Source organism: Podarcis muralis, chromosome 13, assembly GCF_964188315.1.
Source record: "Podarcis muralis chromosome 13, rPodMur119.hap1.1, whole genome shotgun sequence".
NCBI classification, from domain to species: Eukaryota; Metazoa; Chordata; class Lepidosauria; order Squamata; family Lacertidae; genus Podarcis; species Podarcis muralis.
Window position 1 is genome coordinate 26,188,739 of NC_135667.1, and position 18,347 is coordinate 26,207,085.

Below are 18,347 nucleotides of genomic sequence, written 5' to 3' on the forward strand. Positions count from 1 at the left end.
TCGTATCTAGGGGAAAATGTAATAAAATTCACTGAATTATTAACCATTATTTGCTGCTGCATACGGTACAATGACTATTAAGTATGGCTCTGCTAGGGATTATGTAGGTGATTCTCTTTTGCCAGAACTTTCCATATCTTATGTGTGTTTTTTTGAGACACAATGATCTGAAGGTTTAGTGTTACACATTTCACAACAGCATTACTCTTGTCAGTGTATGCTTTTGTAATGGATACATATGCACTCATTATCAAAGTGCAAGTTTAACTTCCATTAATGGTTTTCCTCTATGGAGCAACGCAAAAACAAGCGTATGAGAATAACTTGCATTTCTACATCCCACATCATTCCATGATTACTGAGTAGGAACATTGTTTGTTGTCAGTGTTAATAAATGCAAAGAACAAGTAGTTTTTGTATTCCAGTTTGAAAGAATCAATAAAAACGTTGATACAAAAATAGAAGAGTGGGAAGGGGATGGAAAGGAAGATATCTGTACAACTGCATGTCCAGTCTCTTCAGCTTAAGGCCACAATCCTACATGCATTTACCTAAGAGTAAGCCTTATTGAACTCAATAGATCTTACTTCTTAGTAGGTGTTTAGAGGATTGCATTGTAGTTGATGTAGTTCTGGTGAAGTTCAGAAATTTAATTCAAGGAGTAAAACTAATCTTAGTTGTTTTTCTTTCTAGCAGCCAATGACAGCTGTCCTTAATTGAATATGTGGTGAGTGTATTAGTTTATAGTCTCACCATTATTTGATCTCCCACATCTCATCTTTCTTTAGTTGTGCCCTTGTGACAGATATCAGGTGGCCCAGATAAATGAGTAAATACAAGGTAGGTAATAAAAAGAGAACCAACATATCTAAGGAGAGCCAGAGGCAAAGGCAACCCATAGAACTATAATATCATAGAGATGGAAATCACTCCAAGGATCATCTTGCATTGATCACCCTGCAATGCAAAAATCACAGCTAGGAAATCCCTGACTGATGTCCATTCAACTAATGACCCTCTGGGATCCTCAGGTGAAGAAGCTTCGGGTCTCTGTTTTTGGATGATGTTCAGTTGCATACTAATAAATTCAGTTTGGGCAATTAAAGTTGATTGGGAGTTATTGTGCAAGAAACGGTAATGGTCAGAGTGTCAGGCTAGGACCTGGGAGACCAGGGTTCAAATCCCTCATTGAGCCATAAGCATGTTCTGTTACTTGTTAGCTTGTCATGCAATTGTACAGAAAATAGCCCCAGGAATTTGGAGGCTAATCACACTGCTGGCTTCCCACCTTCTAAGGAAAGGCTATCACTCAGATACAGAGGTCTTGGCCCCTTTCCTCATTGATTTTGTTTTCCCTCCCCCATGAGCAGTGTTTCTTACCTGTATAGTCCTTTATCTCATTCTGTTGAGTGATATGCTTGAAGTGCAAAATATGGAGCATAGATTGACCTTCTGCTCTTCTTCATGCTCCCTGTATTATTATTCTCTCTTTCTGGTTCTGATATTTGCATCTTTGAGTTCTGCATGGATTTCATCTGTACATATGAGCCCTTACAGCAAGGAGACATTATGTTCTGAGGACCAACCCCCATACAACTGCCACTTTTTTCCATGTATCCATCTAATTTAATGTCCCTTGGAGATAGGTGTCTCCTATGTCTCATTTAAAGGAAGAACTAAGTCTCCTGGGGTCACATTCAAATTCAATTTTTACCTTCACAGAATGCAATGTTTGTGATTAGGTACAGCCACAGAGGTAAGAAAAAAAGAGTCATTCCATTACCTGGAGGGGTCACTTCCTGGTTCGCATGGAGAAGCTATTTTCAATGGAGCCCGATGACAAAAGCACACAGCTGTATTGAGGCAGCAGCGAGTGTCAAATTTTTGCATCTCTAACAATTTTGCACCTGGGGCAACCTCCCCTATGGTCCCCCTCACCCTATGCTGCTGCTGGATGGTGCCATTCAGCCTGGCAGAAAAACTGGGGATAATGTTGCCCAACAAGGCTATGTTGTGCATGTCAGGTTCATACACCCAGGATGCCCACAGCATAGAGGGAGGCGCCTTAACAAACCTAGCTTCATGAACACAGAGTGCAGCCCTGGTGACGAGAGGGATAGAATCCCCTATTTATTAGAATTCACTGGCCCAGATGTATTTTATTTGGTTACAGTGGTACCTTGATTTTAGAACGTAATCCATTCCGGAAGACTGTCCGAGTTCTGAAATGTTCGAAAAACAAAAACTCAACAGCCAACAGCTAGGCCTCAGGATCTTGCACTCAGTGGAAGCCGCATGGCATGTCTGACTTCTCAGGTGTGTTTGAAAACCGAAGCATTTACTTCAGGGTATACAGAGTTCATAAACCAAACTGTTCATCAATGGAGATGTTCAAAAACCGAGGTACAACTGTATTTTGGTTTAATTAGTTTGTTTTGCAGGGCCTCTGGTTTGTTATATTTTAATAAGTATAACATGTTTACACAAAATATTGTGTGTCTCAAAATTTCCTTCTGGTGTGATGGCAATTGCCTATATCCCACCTTTCAAGATGCAAATTCTACTGAGGCAGTAAAGGTAAAGGTAAAGGGACCCCTGACCATTAGGACCAGTCGTGACCGACTCTAGGGTTGCGGTGCTCATCTTGCTTTATTGGCCGACGAATCTGGCATACAGCTTCTGGGTCATGTGGCCAACATGACTAAGCCACTTCTGGCGAACCAGAGCAGCACACGGAAATGCTGTTTACCTTCCCACCAGAGAACCTTCCCGTTTACCTATTTATCTACTTGCACTTTGAGGTGCTTTCGAACTGCTAGGTTGGCAGGAGCAGGGACCGAGCAAAGGGAGCTCACCCCGTCACGGGGATTCGAACCGCCGACCTTCTGATATGCAAGTCCTAGGCTCTGTGGTTTAATTCACAGCGCCACCCGTGTCCCTTTCTCAAATTATTCTGCCTAGGGAAGGCCTTGCAAATGAATATTGCTTTCAGTAAAATAAATATTACTATGAAAATTTGGGGGTGATGATAGTCTCAAAGAATAAATTCTATGTTTCCTGATGCAAAGAAAATATCTCCAATATTCACACTTGACTTCATGTGGCTAGAAATTGGAGGTTTCCAGTTGTGAAGGGCATCAGAGTGGTCACAATGTGAAACTGATGCAATACAAACAAGCAACAGCAAGCATGCAACTGTTGCAATGCTGAGTACTACCAACAACAACAACAAAGCAATGCTGACCATTTTCTGAGAAAGAGGACTCAATCAGTGGGATGAGGAGGTAATTTTCACCCCTCCATCCTCCCCTCTGCATGGTGCCTTTGCAGCAGATTTAGAGGGGGTGAAGTGTGCAGTGAAAGGTACAGTAAATTTCTGAAAATCTGCTCCCTCCCCATTCTGTTTTTAAAAACGTTTTCTTTCAGTAGAAAGGTGCAATTGGACACAATAGGGTTGATCTGGAATTTATTATCATTTATTTATTGTTTAGACCATTTATATACCACTTTATATATTAATATATATCCAAGTTCTATAAAGCAAACATAAACAACAAAAATATCTTCAAAACACCAAATAAAATCAATAACACAAATTACTAATAAATACAAACAAATATCAATTCATTCTCCTGTGGCACACCGCCCCACTCGACAACCCTCTTCCAACTTTCACCCAGAGCCACAAAACCTCCCAGAACACCTCCAAGATTTCACAACAAAGAAGAGTCTTCGAACCAGCTGACATCACAATAAGCACTCATAAGCACTGGGATTGCTTTTATTGGCAGGCAAAAAGGTTCATGTGGCTTCAGGTGGTCCTTAGCTGTGTCCCTTTCAACACTCAATAAACTACAGTGTACGCACCTAGCTCCAAGCTACAGCAGGTAGAATTCAGCAGATCATGAATGGTGATAATGAATGACACAAGAAAAATAGTATAATTTCTTCTGTCCCATCACTATATGTATGACAAGAGAAAGAAAGAGATTTAGACAGTATATAAAGGCTTCAGTATCCATAAGATAAAGTCACCAATTTCTCCCCTAATCCAAAATTAGTGCCTTTGATTCCCTATGATCTTATGCAGCTTTCCAATAGATTTCTTAAGAGACTCTTTCACTTCCTTGTTCCTGAGACTGTATATCAGGGGATTGGCCAGAGGTGTTAGGATGGTGTAAAAAACAGAGAAGACTTTGTTTAGCTTTCTCATATTTTCCCTCTTGGGCAACACATAAACTAAGATTAGGGTCCCATAATAAATTGTAACTACAACAAGGTGAGATGAGCAAGTGGAGAAGGCTTTTTGCCTTCCAGTGGCAGATGGGATTCTCAGGATGGTGATGATGATAAATGTGTATGAGGTCACAGTCAATGAGAATGGTGGCAAGGTGAAAATGGTTGAGAATATGAAGCACATCAGTTCTAATGTTTGAGTTTCACTGCAAGCGATACTTGTTATGGGGGTAAAGTCACAGAAGAAATGTTCTATTTCATTGGGACCACAAAATGTCAACCTTGTCATCAGATACATCATTACTGACATTGCCAAAAAACCTGTAATCCAACAGCCAGCTGCCATGAGAACACATCGCTTAGCTGTCATATGAGTTCCATAATGCAGAGGTTTACATATTGCTACATACCTGTCATAAGACATCATAGCTAGGAGACCACATTCAGTAACTACCAGAGCAGTAAAGAAATAGAATTGTGCAATGCAGCCAGGGATGGAAATGGCTCTCTCTGCAGTCAGGGAACTGACAAGGACCTTGGGCAAGATGGTTGAACTGTAGAAGGTCTCCAAGCAAGACAGGTTAGCAAGGAAAAAGTACATAGGAGTGTGGAGGTTGTTGTTTATCACAACTAATCCAACAATGAGGATGTTTCCAGTCATTGTAAGGATGTATATAGTTAGAAACAAGATGAAGAGGACAATCTGTAGGTCTTGAAAATCCCCAAATCCCTGGAGAATCAATTCTGTGATGATGGTTTGATTTCTCCATTCTGCCATTGTCATCCTTTGTATCTAGCAGCAGCGGTTCTTTTTCCCCTTCATTTAATATCAGTGACTTATATTGTCATGTATTGTATGTGCACTTCCTTTCTTCAGTCATGCATTTGGTGTGCATTATCTTTTTTCTCACCTTCATGACAATTATTTCTTAGTTTACATATATCTTATTCTGTTGAGTGATAAACTTAAAATGCTGAATATGGAGAACCTTTTCTTCATCATCATGCTTCCTGTATCTGATAATCTGTCTTATTCTTTGCTTTTGCTTTCCTGTAAAGTATTGTACTGCTCCTCTCCTGCCTTCATTGCATAAATGGTAGAAGTTTGTCTTCTGCATCCATTTCATTTATACAGATGAAACCTCATGGTAAGAAGACATTATATTCCGAGGACCAATGTCATCTACACCTTCTACTTGTTTTTGTGTATGTAATGTCTAAAGTAATTTCCCCTGGTGATGTGTGTCTCTTATGTCTCATTTAAATGAGTAACTAAATCACCTGGGGTCATATTCAAAAGTAAAGTTGATGATTAGGTCATTAAAATTTGACAAAATAGTCCCAGTCTGCTAGGAAATTCTGGCACATTTACCCCCCAATTAACAAAGAGTTGGGTTTGCTTGTTAAGCATGCTAGTCTTTAGAAAAGGCATCAGAAGACTAAGATGGAAACTGGAAAAGTTTGCTTGTTGCTCAATGTAACAAAGTGAAAAGGGTTAATGAAATCAGGTGTGTGGTAATTAGTACAATGGACTATCTAAACTTGTCAGGCAAGTTTATTTATATCTATGCTAAAAAAGATTCAAACATAATAGTGCTTGGACATGTGTGATGACATATGCTCACACCTTTTCAGTGGCTTGTCATGTCAAGTAGATGACATTCAGAAAGGCGTGTGTAGAGGGGGACATCTGTCCAAGCTGCTGTTCAGAAAGGAAGTTGATATTCTGGGATACTGAAAAGAAGATCTTGTTAGTTCCCTGTTTCCTAATATGGACAAAGATATGACACTACTGTATTTTGTACTTGATTTCTGAATCTGAGGTCTCAAGTAAATGTGATACAAGATAACCACAATTTGATCTCACAACATTCCTCTTTCTTTAAAGAAGGTACAGGAGAAGGTGCTGAACTGAATCAGGACCATACTGCATCAGAAAACAAGCTTAAAACTCCCTTAGTTTCTTTTCCTCAAACAGCCCTGCCCCAGTGCTATCTACTCTGCTGGTAAAATCATGTCAGTTTTCCCATGTTTTCCCCCAGTATGGAAAACAGATGGGTCTCTCTGTATGGTAAAGAACATGAAAATCCTCCAGGTGAAAGGGTTTATTTCCAATTTAACTGCTGATCCAATTTGCCTGATGTCCCAGAGAAAGATTTAGACAATAGATGTTTCTCTGGGACATCAGGCAAATTGGATCAGCAGTTAAATTGGGAATAAACCCTTTAAAGACTTCACTATCTTCCACCAGTAAGCATTAATTTCTACTCTAAACTTAAATAGTTCTTTAGATTCTGGGGCATTATGCTGTCAGTGAGCTTGTCAATAGATTTCCATCAATCATGGATGTTTTCATCACATCTCACTGTTACTTATGCTTCAAAATGAACATGATAAGTTGGATCCTCCTAACAGAGGGGGCCATGTTGTGCTTGGTACTGAAACTCTTCCCTAACCGGCTTGTGGGCAGGGCTTGCCCCGCTCCAAGCCAGTGGTGCCACAGTTATGCCAATGGCTTTTAGCCAATCAGAAGCATGGCAAGGTTAGGGGTTGGGGGGTATTTATTTGGCAGCACGACGTAGGGACCTCCTTTTGCTTCACACTGCCAAACACCCACCCACCTGTTAATTAGGTTGTGTTTGACCTTGCTTTGGACTTCGTTTGGTCGCCTGTTTTGGAATGCGGGCTGGGTAGGAATTTTTTCCAATGTGGCAGATTGGCTGTGGCCACTTGGTTTTTGCCTACCTCTTAGCAATCGTCACAACTTTGTAAGGTTTGGCAGTTAGGCATTGGTTTAAGGGAATGTGGGGAGGGGAGGTGCAGCCATCACCTGCCCCTCCAATGAGTAGCGTATTCTGTTAAAGGAATCCGGGGGTCTGGATCTTGTCTGAAGCCCGGAGAGGGGGTAGGGCCATGCCAGGACCCCTGGGAACCCCAGGGGTGAGCACCAGTCTATATACATTGCTGGAGCTCCCCCTGCTGGTTGTTTGCCCTTCGGAGGCTTCCTGCAGGGTTGGGCAGGAGCCAAATATAGTTTGATACCAATGCCTAAACCAATACCAGTCACATTTGTGTATTTTAATAAAGTTGTGGCCAAAATTTGCCCATCAACATTTAAACTAAATTCTGTCTCCACTGTGTCTTTATTTCCATGGGGGATGAGTTTTGGGGCTCGAAGCACAATTAAGCTGAGAATATTGCAATACTGGGAAATTGGAGTCAACTTGAAGTGAGGGAAATGAATCTAGGGTGATTTAGGATTCCATCCCAAACTAAAAACAGTTCCTTGAATTTCCTTTGACCATATGCCATTAGTCAGTTTACCAACAGATTTCCTAAGGCACACTTTCACTTCCCTATTCCTGAGACTGTATATCAGTGGATTGACCATAGGAGTAAGAATGGTGTAAAAAACAGAGAAGACTTTGTTTAGCTTTCTCATATTTTCATTATTGGGCAGCACATAGACTATGATTAAGGTGCCATAATAAATTGTCACTACAAAAAGGTGAGATGAGCATGTAGAGAAGGCCTTTTTCCTTCCAGTAGCAGATGGGATTCTCAGGATAGTGGTTACGATAAATGTGTATGAGGTCAGAGTCAATAAAAATGTAGGCACGGTGAAAATGGTTGAGAATATGAAACCCATTAGTTCAAATTTCTGAGATTCACTGCAAGCGATTTTTGCCACAGGGGTAAAGTCACAGAAGAAATGTTCTATTTCATTGGGACCACAAAATGTCAACCTTGTCATCAGATACATCATTACTGACATTGCCAAAAAACCTGTAATCCAACAGCCAGCTGCCATGAGAACACATCGCTTAGCTGTCATATGAGTTCCATAATGCAGAGGTTTACATATTGCTACATACCTGTCATAAGACATCATAGCTAGGAGACCACATTCAGTAACTACCAGAGCAGTAAAGAAATAGAATTGTGCAATGCAGCCAGGGATGGAAATGGCTCTCTCTGCAGTCAGGGAACTGACAAGGACCTTGGGCAAGATGGTTGAACTGTAGAAGGTCTCCAAGCAAGACAGGTTTGCCAGAAAAAAGTACATGGGAGTGTGGAGGCTGTGGTTTGTCACAACTAATCCAACAATGAGGATGTTTCCAGTCATTGTAAGGATGTATATAGTTAGAAACAAGATGAAGATGACAATCCGTAGATCTTGAAAATCCCCAAATCCCCGAAGAATTAATTCTGTGATGATGGTTTGATTTCCCTCTTCTCTTTTTTCCATATTGTATGTCTGAAGAAGGGGTAAAAGACCCTAATACAAATTAGTGAATTATTAGATATCAAGACATCAAGCACCACACGTAGCACTGGTGTCATTTTATTTTATTTTTTATGGAAGAGATTTCCATGTTACCTTTCCTAATAAAAACATCTTCCCAAAGTGACATAAAATGCATTTGTCGAAACCAAGAGAGAAAGAAAAAAAATCACTATTATAATCTAAATAAGATAAAAGTGATATAGTCATTTAATATTAACCCAATCAAATATATAATTCCCAGTCAATGAAAAACTTACAGTACCAACAATTATCCCTAGTTAAACACAGATGAAATACCTTCAGGGCCTATCTAAAAGAGGAGAGAGGGAGAAAGAGAATTGTATCATCAGGGAGTTCCATGCCTACCAAGAAGGCTTTGCCCCCCCCCCCCCCCCGATTCAAATGTTAGCTGGCATTTACAGTTCTAGGACAGCACTTACCCAGAGCTCTCGAGGACAATCATTTTCTACTGCTGAACATTGTTGCATGGAGGAGGGGGATCCAGAGAATATGTAATTTTAATGTTGCATCAAACATTAACAACATGCCCCTGTATTTCTTTGAAATTTTGTCATGATTAGTTTCATTTGTAAACTTAATGTATTCCTGTCAAGAATCATTTCTCACTGGTTTAGCAATATCTTGTTTTGTTGAATGGCCAGGGAGAATATGGAGTATCATTTGTTTTTTTGAAATAAATAACAAGATGAAAGATTAAAAAATATATATTAAAAGATGATCTAAAAAGAATGAAGTGTTTTTGTTTTAAGACAGTCTTTAAAATAATCTTTCAAAAAAAGTTTTTTTAAAAAATAATTCCAGTAGCACCTTAAAAACCAACTAAGTATAAGATTTCTAGGTATGAGCTTTTGTGTGTATACACACTTCTTCAGATACTCTGAAGCAGAGGTTGCTACAACCTTGTAACTGTTGATGACAGTTAAAGATGGCAGTTGGTTTCACAGGGAAGGGCAAGGGATTTTAAGGTGCTACATGAATTATTAAAAAAAAGAATTGGGAAAGATTCTTTTAAAGACTTCCTTAAAAGACTTTATTCTCTTAAGGGAGTTCTTTTTGGATCATCTTTTAATATATATTTTTTTAAAAAAATTCATCTTGTTATCTATTATGACTACGACAGACCAACACGGCTGCCTACCTGAGTCTGTTTTTTTTAGAGTTGTTTTTCTTTATGCATGATGTATTGAATCGTCTTCCTGTATCTCTCTGTGTGATTTTTCTTTCAAATAAAGCAATGTACTATGCCTTTTTAATTTTCAACGCATGCATGACAGAAGTTCTATATCCATTTCCTTCATATATGATATACATCTCAGCAATGAGGCATTTATTTATGAACGTTAATCCCTCCCCCCAATATTTCATCTTGTTTTTGCTTAAGAAAATATATCCTAGAACTTAACGTCTCCAGTGATTAATTATGTGTCTTCTGAACAAGGTTCCAGAAAACCAAAGTGTTGTATACTAATGGGAATCCTAACTATGCAATAATAATAATGTAATCATGTTTACATTTATTCACTTTAAAACCCTAATCATGAAGCACAATCTTATGCTTGTTAATTCAGATGTAATTATGCACACAGACCCTGCTTTCCAAACACAATGTGTTCCCAGGAAATTGTTTGTTAGGCACATGTTCATATAATAAGCTGATTACTTCCATTATTTCCGGTATAGGAACCAGGGGTGCCAACTTATGGGAGAGCAAAGATGTCAAATTTTTAAAATAAGAAAGATAGTTTGCAATATTTCTTGACCATTGACCATTGACAAATGAAGTGTTGGTTACTAGTTGCACTGTTTGTATAAGACACTATTTGTGCATGTGAAGAACCATGAACTCTGACTAGAGTTTGTTAGAGGAAAGGAAAATATGGCATAAATAAACAGATTAGTTGCACCAATAAAGGTTGATCAGTGTGATCATGTGAGATCTGGGAGTTGAGTTTCAAAAGTAAAAACAACATTAGAATGAAAATGTGGCCATTGCAACAAAATATAATAAAGAAACATAAATGAAAGCAGAACTAGAGATTTTGGCTGTTTTAAACAATGTTAATGATATGTCACTGTGATAATTCATAGTCACTGTTTTTCTTATTCTTGCTTACTTTAATCACAAGCAATGGGTGAATGCTAAATGTTCAAGTAAAAAAACAAACCTAAAATAAAATACAACACATTTTTCATTTCAAATACAGCTTCCTCATAAATATCTTTTTCAGTGCACCCTTAATATCTTTGTTTCTCAAGGTATAAATCAAAGGATTCAGCATGGGTGTGACAATGCTGTAAATGACAGAAATGATTCTGTCTTTGTCTAAAGAGTAGGTGGAAATTGGACGGACGTAGGTGAAGATGGAACTCCCATAATATAAGAGGACAATGGTCAGGTGTGAGGCACAGGTAGAGAAGGCTTTGAGCCTTCCTTCAGTGGAGCGTATCTTCAAGATAGTGGAGATGATGTAGACATAAGAGAGGACAATGCAGACAAATGGGGTCCATCCTATGAAGACCCCAATGACAAGAAGAATGATCTCATTGAGGGAAGTGTCTCCACAAGAAATCTTCAGAAGGGGAGGGATATCACAAAAGAAATAATTGAGCTGATTTACCCCACAGAAAGGTAGTTGGAAGGTAAAGTAGGTGTGCACAGCTGAGTTGAGAAAACCACTTGCCCAACAGGCTCCGGATAACTGGAGACAAAACCCTTTCTTCATGGTGGCTGCATAGTGCAAAGGATGGCATATAGCTACAAAGCGGTCATAGGCCATGGCAGCCAGCAGGATGCACTCAGTACCCACAAATGAGGCAAAGAAATAAAGCTGAGTTATACAACTGGCATATGGGATGCTCTTTTTCTCTGAGAGAAGGTGGACCAGCATCTGAGGGACATTGGTGCTGGTATAACAGATATCCAGAAAAGAGAGGTTCCCTAGAAAGAAGTACATGGGTGTGTGAAGCTGAGGGTCCAGGCAGGCAATGGTAATGATGGAGATGTTCCCCACCAGAGTGCAGATGTATGTGATAAGAAAGAATGAGAAGAGCAACAGTTGCAACTCCTGAAGACCAGAGAAGCCCAAGATGAGAAATTCAGTCAGTGCTGTTTCATTGATCATTGTTTTGGTGTTCTCTGTTTGGGAAATGAGAAAAAAAATCTGATAAGTGTCCTGCCACCATAAGAAGAAGCCAAGAACAGAGACTGATCAGAAATTCTGTAAATGCGCACAACTTTTTATTCATTTGTTAAAACAATAAACTACACACCATTTGAATATATTGTGACTGCACAAAAAAAGGAATTCAAAGGAAACGCAAGGATAAATGAGTAAAAATACACTAGATCCATCTGTAAAGCCAGCATGAACCAATGGCCAACAAAAAAGCTTATTTGAAATCCTTAGTAGATTCACATCATCCCCATTTCCACAGCAAGCATGTTCCAAAGTGTGAATGTTGCCACACTAAAACTTAGGTGTTTGCTAAATTGATTTTTGTGGTAGGAGTGGCACCCATAATAGATCCTAAGCAACATGATGGAAAGTAAAATAGAAAAACTTGATGCAATGTCTAGAAGACGTTGAGCGTTGGGGCCGCATTAGACATTAGCTTAATATGTAGCATCCAGTTTCATATCTTGTTTTATGTCTCTCAGTTTTTCAATTTTCCAATACAGTGGTACCTCAGGTTACATAGGCTTCAGGTTACATACACTTCAGGTTACCGACTCCGCTAACCCAGAAATAGTACCTCGGGTTAAGAACTTTGCTTCAGGATGAGAACAGAAATCGTGCTCCCGCGGCGCGGCAGCTGCAGGAGGCCCCATTAGCTAAAGTGCTTCAGGTTAAGAACAGTTTCAGGTTAAGAACGGACCTCCGGAATGAATTAAGTACATAATCCGAGGTACCACTGTATAAGGTTCAGTTCTCCACTTTTCCAGATCAGTTTGCCAATACTTTAATTTTTTAAAATCCTCATGAAAATTAATCAGCATATCTGTGTGAATTTATCTGAATGTAAACAAATCTGTTTGCAATTATGTCTAATACACACATTTTGGCAAAGCAATTTTCCATAATATATCATATTATTTGAATAATATTTACTGGCTAAACAGTGGTACCTTGGGTTAAGAACTTAATTCATTCTGGAGGTCTGTTGTTAACCTGAAACTGTTCTTAACCTGAGGTACCACTTTAGGTAATGAGGCCTCCCGCTGCTGCCACGCCACCGCCACACAATTTCTGTTCTCATCCTGAAGCAAAGTTCTTAACGCGAGGTACTATTTCTGGGTTAGCGGAGTCTGTAACCTGAAGCGTCTGTAACCTGAAGTGTCTGTAACCCAAGGTACCACTGCATATACATTTTTATGCATAATAGTGTGTACATTTTTCTACATGTTACTTAGATGGAAAACCACATTGCAAAATTCGGAAAAGTATACATTTCAAAGGATGGTTGTTCTCTAGCTCTCATATTGTTTTAGGAAGTGTGAATGAAGTAAGTCTGCATTTAAATGAGACCTGAATTGAATTTCTCCCCATCTCTAGTGGAAGACCATGCTTACAAGGGAAGAAGCATGGAGGGAAGGGAGTGGAGAGCCACCATGGTGTAGTGATTAAAAGCGGTAGTCTTGTAATCTGGTGAACCGGGTTCGTGTCTCCACTCCTCTGCATGCAGCTGCTGGGTGACCTTGGGCTAGTCACACTTCTCTGAAGTCTCTCAGCCTCACTCACTTCACAGAGTGTTTGTTGTGGGGAATGAAGGGAAAGGAGAATGTTAGCCATTTTGAGTCTCCTTAGGGTAGTGATAAAGTGGGACATCAAATCCAAACTCTTCTCCTTCACTCCTCTGCTGCAGTTGGAATCGAGATTGCTCCCCATTGCTAGGAGCCTTAATGGGGTGAGGGAGTCCCCATCATCCAAACCACACAGGATGAGGAGGCTATCTCCATTCTGAGCATGATGGGGAAGTGAAGAGGTCAGTCTTCCCTACCCATGCTCTGCATTCACAATACACATTGTTACCCTATGCATCTAATCCATTAAGAAAACACAAATAGCCTAATAATGTGCTCTGCATTCAGCAAACATCTGGTTTGACCCTTCAGATTTCTAAGATACTGTGTCCCAGCCCTGCACAGCTTGCTACCCAAAACAACCCAAACTTTTCTTATAATGTAGCTTCCAGGTTTTTAAAACCCCCACACATAACTTGAATCTCTCAGGCAAACAACACCTCCTGCGTTTATGTATGTTCTGCTACTGGCCTCCCTATTTCTAACTTTGAATCTGCAAAGCTAAAAAGCTGTAACCTTTTTATTGTTTCTTTTGTGTCTTAACATGGCATGCATTACAAGAGATAAGCTTAACAATGTGTGTGTGTGTGTGTGTGTGTGTGTGTGTGTGTGTGTTCTATACACTAACATTCAGATCCTAAACAATTTTCTGTCAGTTATTTTCTTCTAGCATGAACATCTTAATCAAGTCAGTTGTGTATATAATGGAAGGACACACTGAGACATACCTAGGAACACATGTTCTTAAAACACAAAACTACCACAATTCAGGTGATTGTAGATAACATCAGAGCTCAAGGACCAAACACCCAGCAAAATTCTGGACCAGATTCCCTTCTAGTGGAACATGCAGTACAAATCTGTACTTGGAGTAAATTTTGAAGTCAATAAAGTTACAATTCATGCTATAAAGAATCACACTGATTTTTACAGCTGGTAGGTACTTTTCACTGGAAATGAAGTATTATTTTGTACTCACTGTGCATTGAAATATCAAAGGAAAAATTGGTCACTTCAAATAGCTAATTCAATTGCATATTGGATGGTAAATATCTGCAGGTATCACACACTTACCCCAGTACATTATCTCACACATGCACATATAAATATATTCAGAAACCATGTGAGACTTATTCCCCAATTAATTTCTGCTGCAACGTTGCCAGGCAGCCCACAGTGCCCTTAATTGCAACTGAAGACTATAGCCTAAAGAGTTCTCAATATATGCCAGTAAATAATTAAATTCAAACCCAGAAATACTGAGAGGGAGCTGGAGAGTCCTTGTGGCTCACAAGGAGGCCCTCCACAGAGTCTGAAGAGGACATCAGTGGGGGCGGAGTAAGCCCCAAAGTGACCAGAGGCACAGTGGGGCTTTGTTCATGCTGCTCAACCTCTTTGCCTAACAGCAGCAGCCACTCTCCCGCATGTCCTCTAGCCCCCTGCTGGCCCTAGAGCTTCAGTTCTAGTTATGGATATTTTGGGGTACATCATTTTTGTATGGATTGAAGAGAGGTTGGCAGACAGGGTGTTTAAAGGGTGTTTAGAAGGTGCTCCCCACTTCATATGATTTCACTTATGCTGCGGGGGCCTGGAATGTAACTGTTTATTTTATTTCGCTTATTTTTGCAGGAGTGGGGTGAGGATCCAAACCTCTGTGTGTGTGTTTGAAGCAGAGACTTCTTCCCATCTGGTGTCTATGATTTCTCCTGCATCTTCTTCTCTGTCTACTCATGGATCATCGTGCACTGCCTCTGGACATAATTCAAGATGTAATGCTGTCAATAGATCAGTAGCCTCACATCTGTTAGCGATATTGAGTTGCATCAGGCTTCTCATGACAACTAGCTGAAAGGGAAAAACCCACTGGTATTGGATTCCCACATCTTGTAACTTTCCATAAATGGTTTCAGATCATGGCATTTTCTAAGGGTTTCTTAGAACCACAGATAGCTAGTTGTCATGTGAACTATCCTGTTAGTTGTGGAGTTTCTTTTTTCTTTCCTGTAACAAGCAAAGCACAATACAGGCAAAACACAATACCACATCATGTGTGGGCACTCCTTCTCTGAGATTGGAGTCAACCATGCTGTGAATATGTTCCAAATCATCATCATCATTATTATTTTTGTTATACAGTGGTACCTCGGGTTACATACGCTTCAGGTTACATACACTTCAGGTTACACACTCTGCTAACTCAGAAATAGTGCTTCAGGTTAAGAAATTTGCTTCAGGATAAGAACAGAAATTGGGCTCCGGCGGCATAGCGGCAGTAGGAGGCCCCATTAGCTAAAGTGGTGCTTCAGGTTAAGAACAGTTTCAGGTTAAGAACGGACCTCCGGAACGAATTAAGTACTTAACCCGAGGTACCACCGTACTTATTAATTGCCCTTCACCCTAAGGTCCCATTGTGGGTTACAGCATTAAAAACAATATTAAAAACAATTAAAGTGGATGCCAGGAATTAGTGTCTTGAACCAAGTGACAATGAAGGAAGTTAGATCTGGCTTCACCTCTTTTTGAAATCTACACAAGTAAAGCTTCTGTCTGCACTCAGAGTTTTCAGCCTCTTTCAGTTTCTCCCTGATCTCCATGTTGTCACATTGTGAATGATGAATTTGCTTATTGCATTCAAGGCTCAATTCCAGCTGTCTCTGTGAGATATCCACCAGCTGTTCGGGCCATATATTCCCATGTTTCCTTAACAATGTCTTATATGGGAAGTGAACAAGTCCCTGAGATTAAGATCTCTGTTCCTTAAAGCTTTACCAGAGTTTGTCAAGGTAGGAGCCATGCGTGGTGTGGCCTGGTCTCATTACAAGCCCTCATTAGACCTATCTTTCTCCTATGGCTTGAAAAAGAAACAGGAGAGGTCATTCAGTTTATGTTTGGGTTCACTGACATTCCCTCTGTACAATCACATCACATCACAGTAGGGGAGCTGTGGACCATAGCTACCAGTTCAGGGAGATAGTATTCTGGTGCTTCTCTGGAATGACAGTTTCAAGCAGCCATCTTTCTTCACATTGGCCTTCTCTCCCCCCACCTCCATTTAAAAAAAGTCTTCAGGAAAATTGGCCATCATTTTGCTGCACATCTCTCCTAATGTCCGCATTTTGGTATGCAATTTGCCTATTTTATTCACATTTTTACTAGAGCTGTGCAAGGACACACCACCAATTTGCTCTGGGGCCCCAATCTCTCCCCCCCAATCAGTATTAGTTGCCTCGAGCCATCCCAAGGGCCACACATCGAGCTATGCATCTGTCCCCAAAACAATCTGGAGAGGGCTAATTCTTAAAAAATAATTTCTAAACCTTCCTTTTTAAAAGGTGGAGTATCTGTGTAGGATCTGTAAAGCAAGAAGATCCTGTAGGAAAGCACATTGTGAAGCAAAAGCCATACACCACAGGATTTGTGAATGTGCTGTGGGCCAATCCAACCAGATCTGTAGCTATCTATAGCTGCCTGTACTGGAAGAAATATGAATATGGCAAAAATAAATAAATTAGTTACTCCATTTCAGGTTTGAGAATTAAAGATCGTACAGTTGAGTTTCAAAAATAAAATGATATTAGAATTAAAACTCAGGCCTTACTCTCACAAAATGTCTCCCTCTCTCACACACATACACATAAACCAGATAGAAAAAAGAGAAAGACCAATGAAAGCATGTTTAATTTCATGATACTAAAATGCCACTGTGGTAATTCAGTCATTGCCCAACTTACTTTTGTTTTACGTTAATCCCAAACAATAAATAGGTGAAGATGAAATGTTAATAGAATCAAATAATCATGGAACAGTAGAGTTGGAAGGGAGCCTTGGGATAATTGACTCCAACCCACTTCAATGCAGGAATATGCAGCTGTCCCATATGGGGATGAAACCTTCAACCTTGGTGTTATCAGCACCATACCCCAACCAACTGAAGAAGTTAATCATCATCATCATCTAAGATAACATGCAACTATTCTTTCATTTCAAATATAGCTTCCCCATAAATATCTTTTTCAGTGCACCCTTAATAACTTTGTTTCTCAAGGTATAGATCAAAGGATTCAGCATGGGTGTGACAATGCTGTAAATGACAGAAATGATTCTGTCTTTGTCTAAAGAGTAGGTGGAAATTGGACGGACATAGGTGAAGATGGCACTCCCGTAATACAAGAGGACAATGGTCAGGTGTGAGGCACAGGTAGAGAAGGCTTTGAGCCTTCCTTCAGTGGAGCGTATCTTCAAGATAGTGGAGATGATGTAGACATAAGAGAGGACAATGCAGACAAATGGGGTCCATCCTATGAAGACCCCAATGACAAGAAGAATGATCTCATTGAGGGAAGTGTCTCCACAAGAAATCTTCAGAAGGGGAGGGATATCACAAAAGAAATAATTGAGCTGATTTACCCCACAGAAAGGTAGTTGGAAGGTAAAGTAGGTGTGCACAGCTGAGTTGAGAAAACCACTTGCCCAACAGGCTCCAGATAACTGGAGACAAAACCCTTTCTTCATGGTGGCTGTATAGTGCAAAGGATGGCATATAGCTACAAAGCGGTCATAGGCCATGGCAGCCAGCAGGATGCACTCGGTACCCACAAATGAGACAAAGAAATAAAGCTGAGTTATACAACAGGCATATGGGATGCTCTTTTTCTCTGAGAGAAGGTGGACCAGCATCTGAGGGACATTGGTGCTGGTATAACAGATATCCAGAAAAGAGAGGTTCCCTAGAAAGAAGTACATGGGTGTGTGAAGCTGAGGGTCCAGGCAGGCAATGGTAATGATGGAGATGTTCCCCACCAGAGTGCAGATGTATGTGATAAGAAAGAATGAGAAGAGCAACAGCTGCAGCTCCTGAAGACCAGAGAAGCCCAAGATGAGAAATTCGGTCAGTGCTGTTTCATTGGCCATTGTTTTAGGATTTTCTGTTTTAGAAATAAGGGGAAACTTATAAGTGTCATGTTGCCATAAACAAAAGTCATGCACACAGGTTGAACACAG

At 40.1% G+C, this 18,347-nt stretch overlaps 4 protein-coding genes across 4 annotated transcripts; all 4 read right to left on the reverse strand.

Annotated features, from left to right (window-relative positions):
* Positions 1–4,057: 4,057 nt before the first annotated feature.
* Positions 4,058–5,035, reverse strand: LOC114582173 (olfactory receptor 6B1-like). Its single transcript, XM_028702969.2, has one exon. The coding sequence runs from the start codon at positions 5,018–5,020 to the stop codon at positions 4,058–4,060; it is 963 nt and encodes a 320-aa protein (XP_028558802.2). The 5' UTR covers positions 5,021–5,035.
* A 2,445-nt stretch (positions 5,036–7,480) lies between these two features.
* On the reverse strand, positions 7,481–8,499 carry LOC114582172 (olfactory receptor 6F1-like). Its single transcript, XM_028702968.2, has one exon. The coding sequence runs from the start codon at positions 8,483–8,485 to the stop codon at positions 7,481–7,483; it is 1,005 nt and encodes a 334-aa protein (XP_028558801.2). The 5' UTR covers positions 8,486–8,499.
* Positions 8,500–10,734: 2,235 nt separating this feature from the next.
* LOC114581510 (olfactory receptor 5V1-like) lies at positions 10,735–11,670 on the reverse strand. The gene has a single exon (XM_028701699.2). It carries the CDS (start codon positions 11,665–11,667, stop codon positions 10,735–10,737), a length of 933 nt encoding a protein of 310 aa, XP_028557532.2. The 5' UTR covers positions 11,668–11,670.
* Positions 11,671–17,324: 5,654 nt separating this feature from the next.
* LOC114581507 (olfactory receptor 5V1-like) lies at positions 17,325–18,257 on the reverse strand. The gene has a single exon (XM_028701696.2). The coding sequence runs from the start codon at positions 18,255–18,257 to the stop codon at positions 17,325–17,327; it is 933 nt and encodes a 310-aa protein (XP_028557529.2).
* Positions 18,258–18,347: the final 90 nt, after the last annotated feature.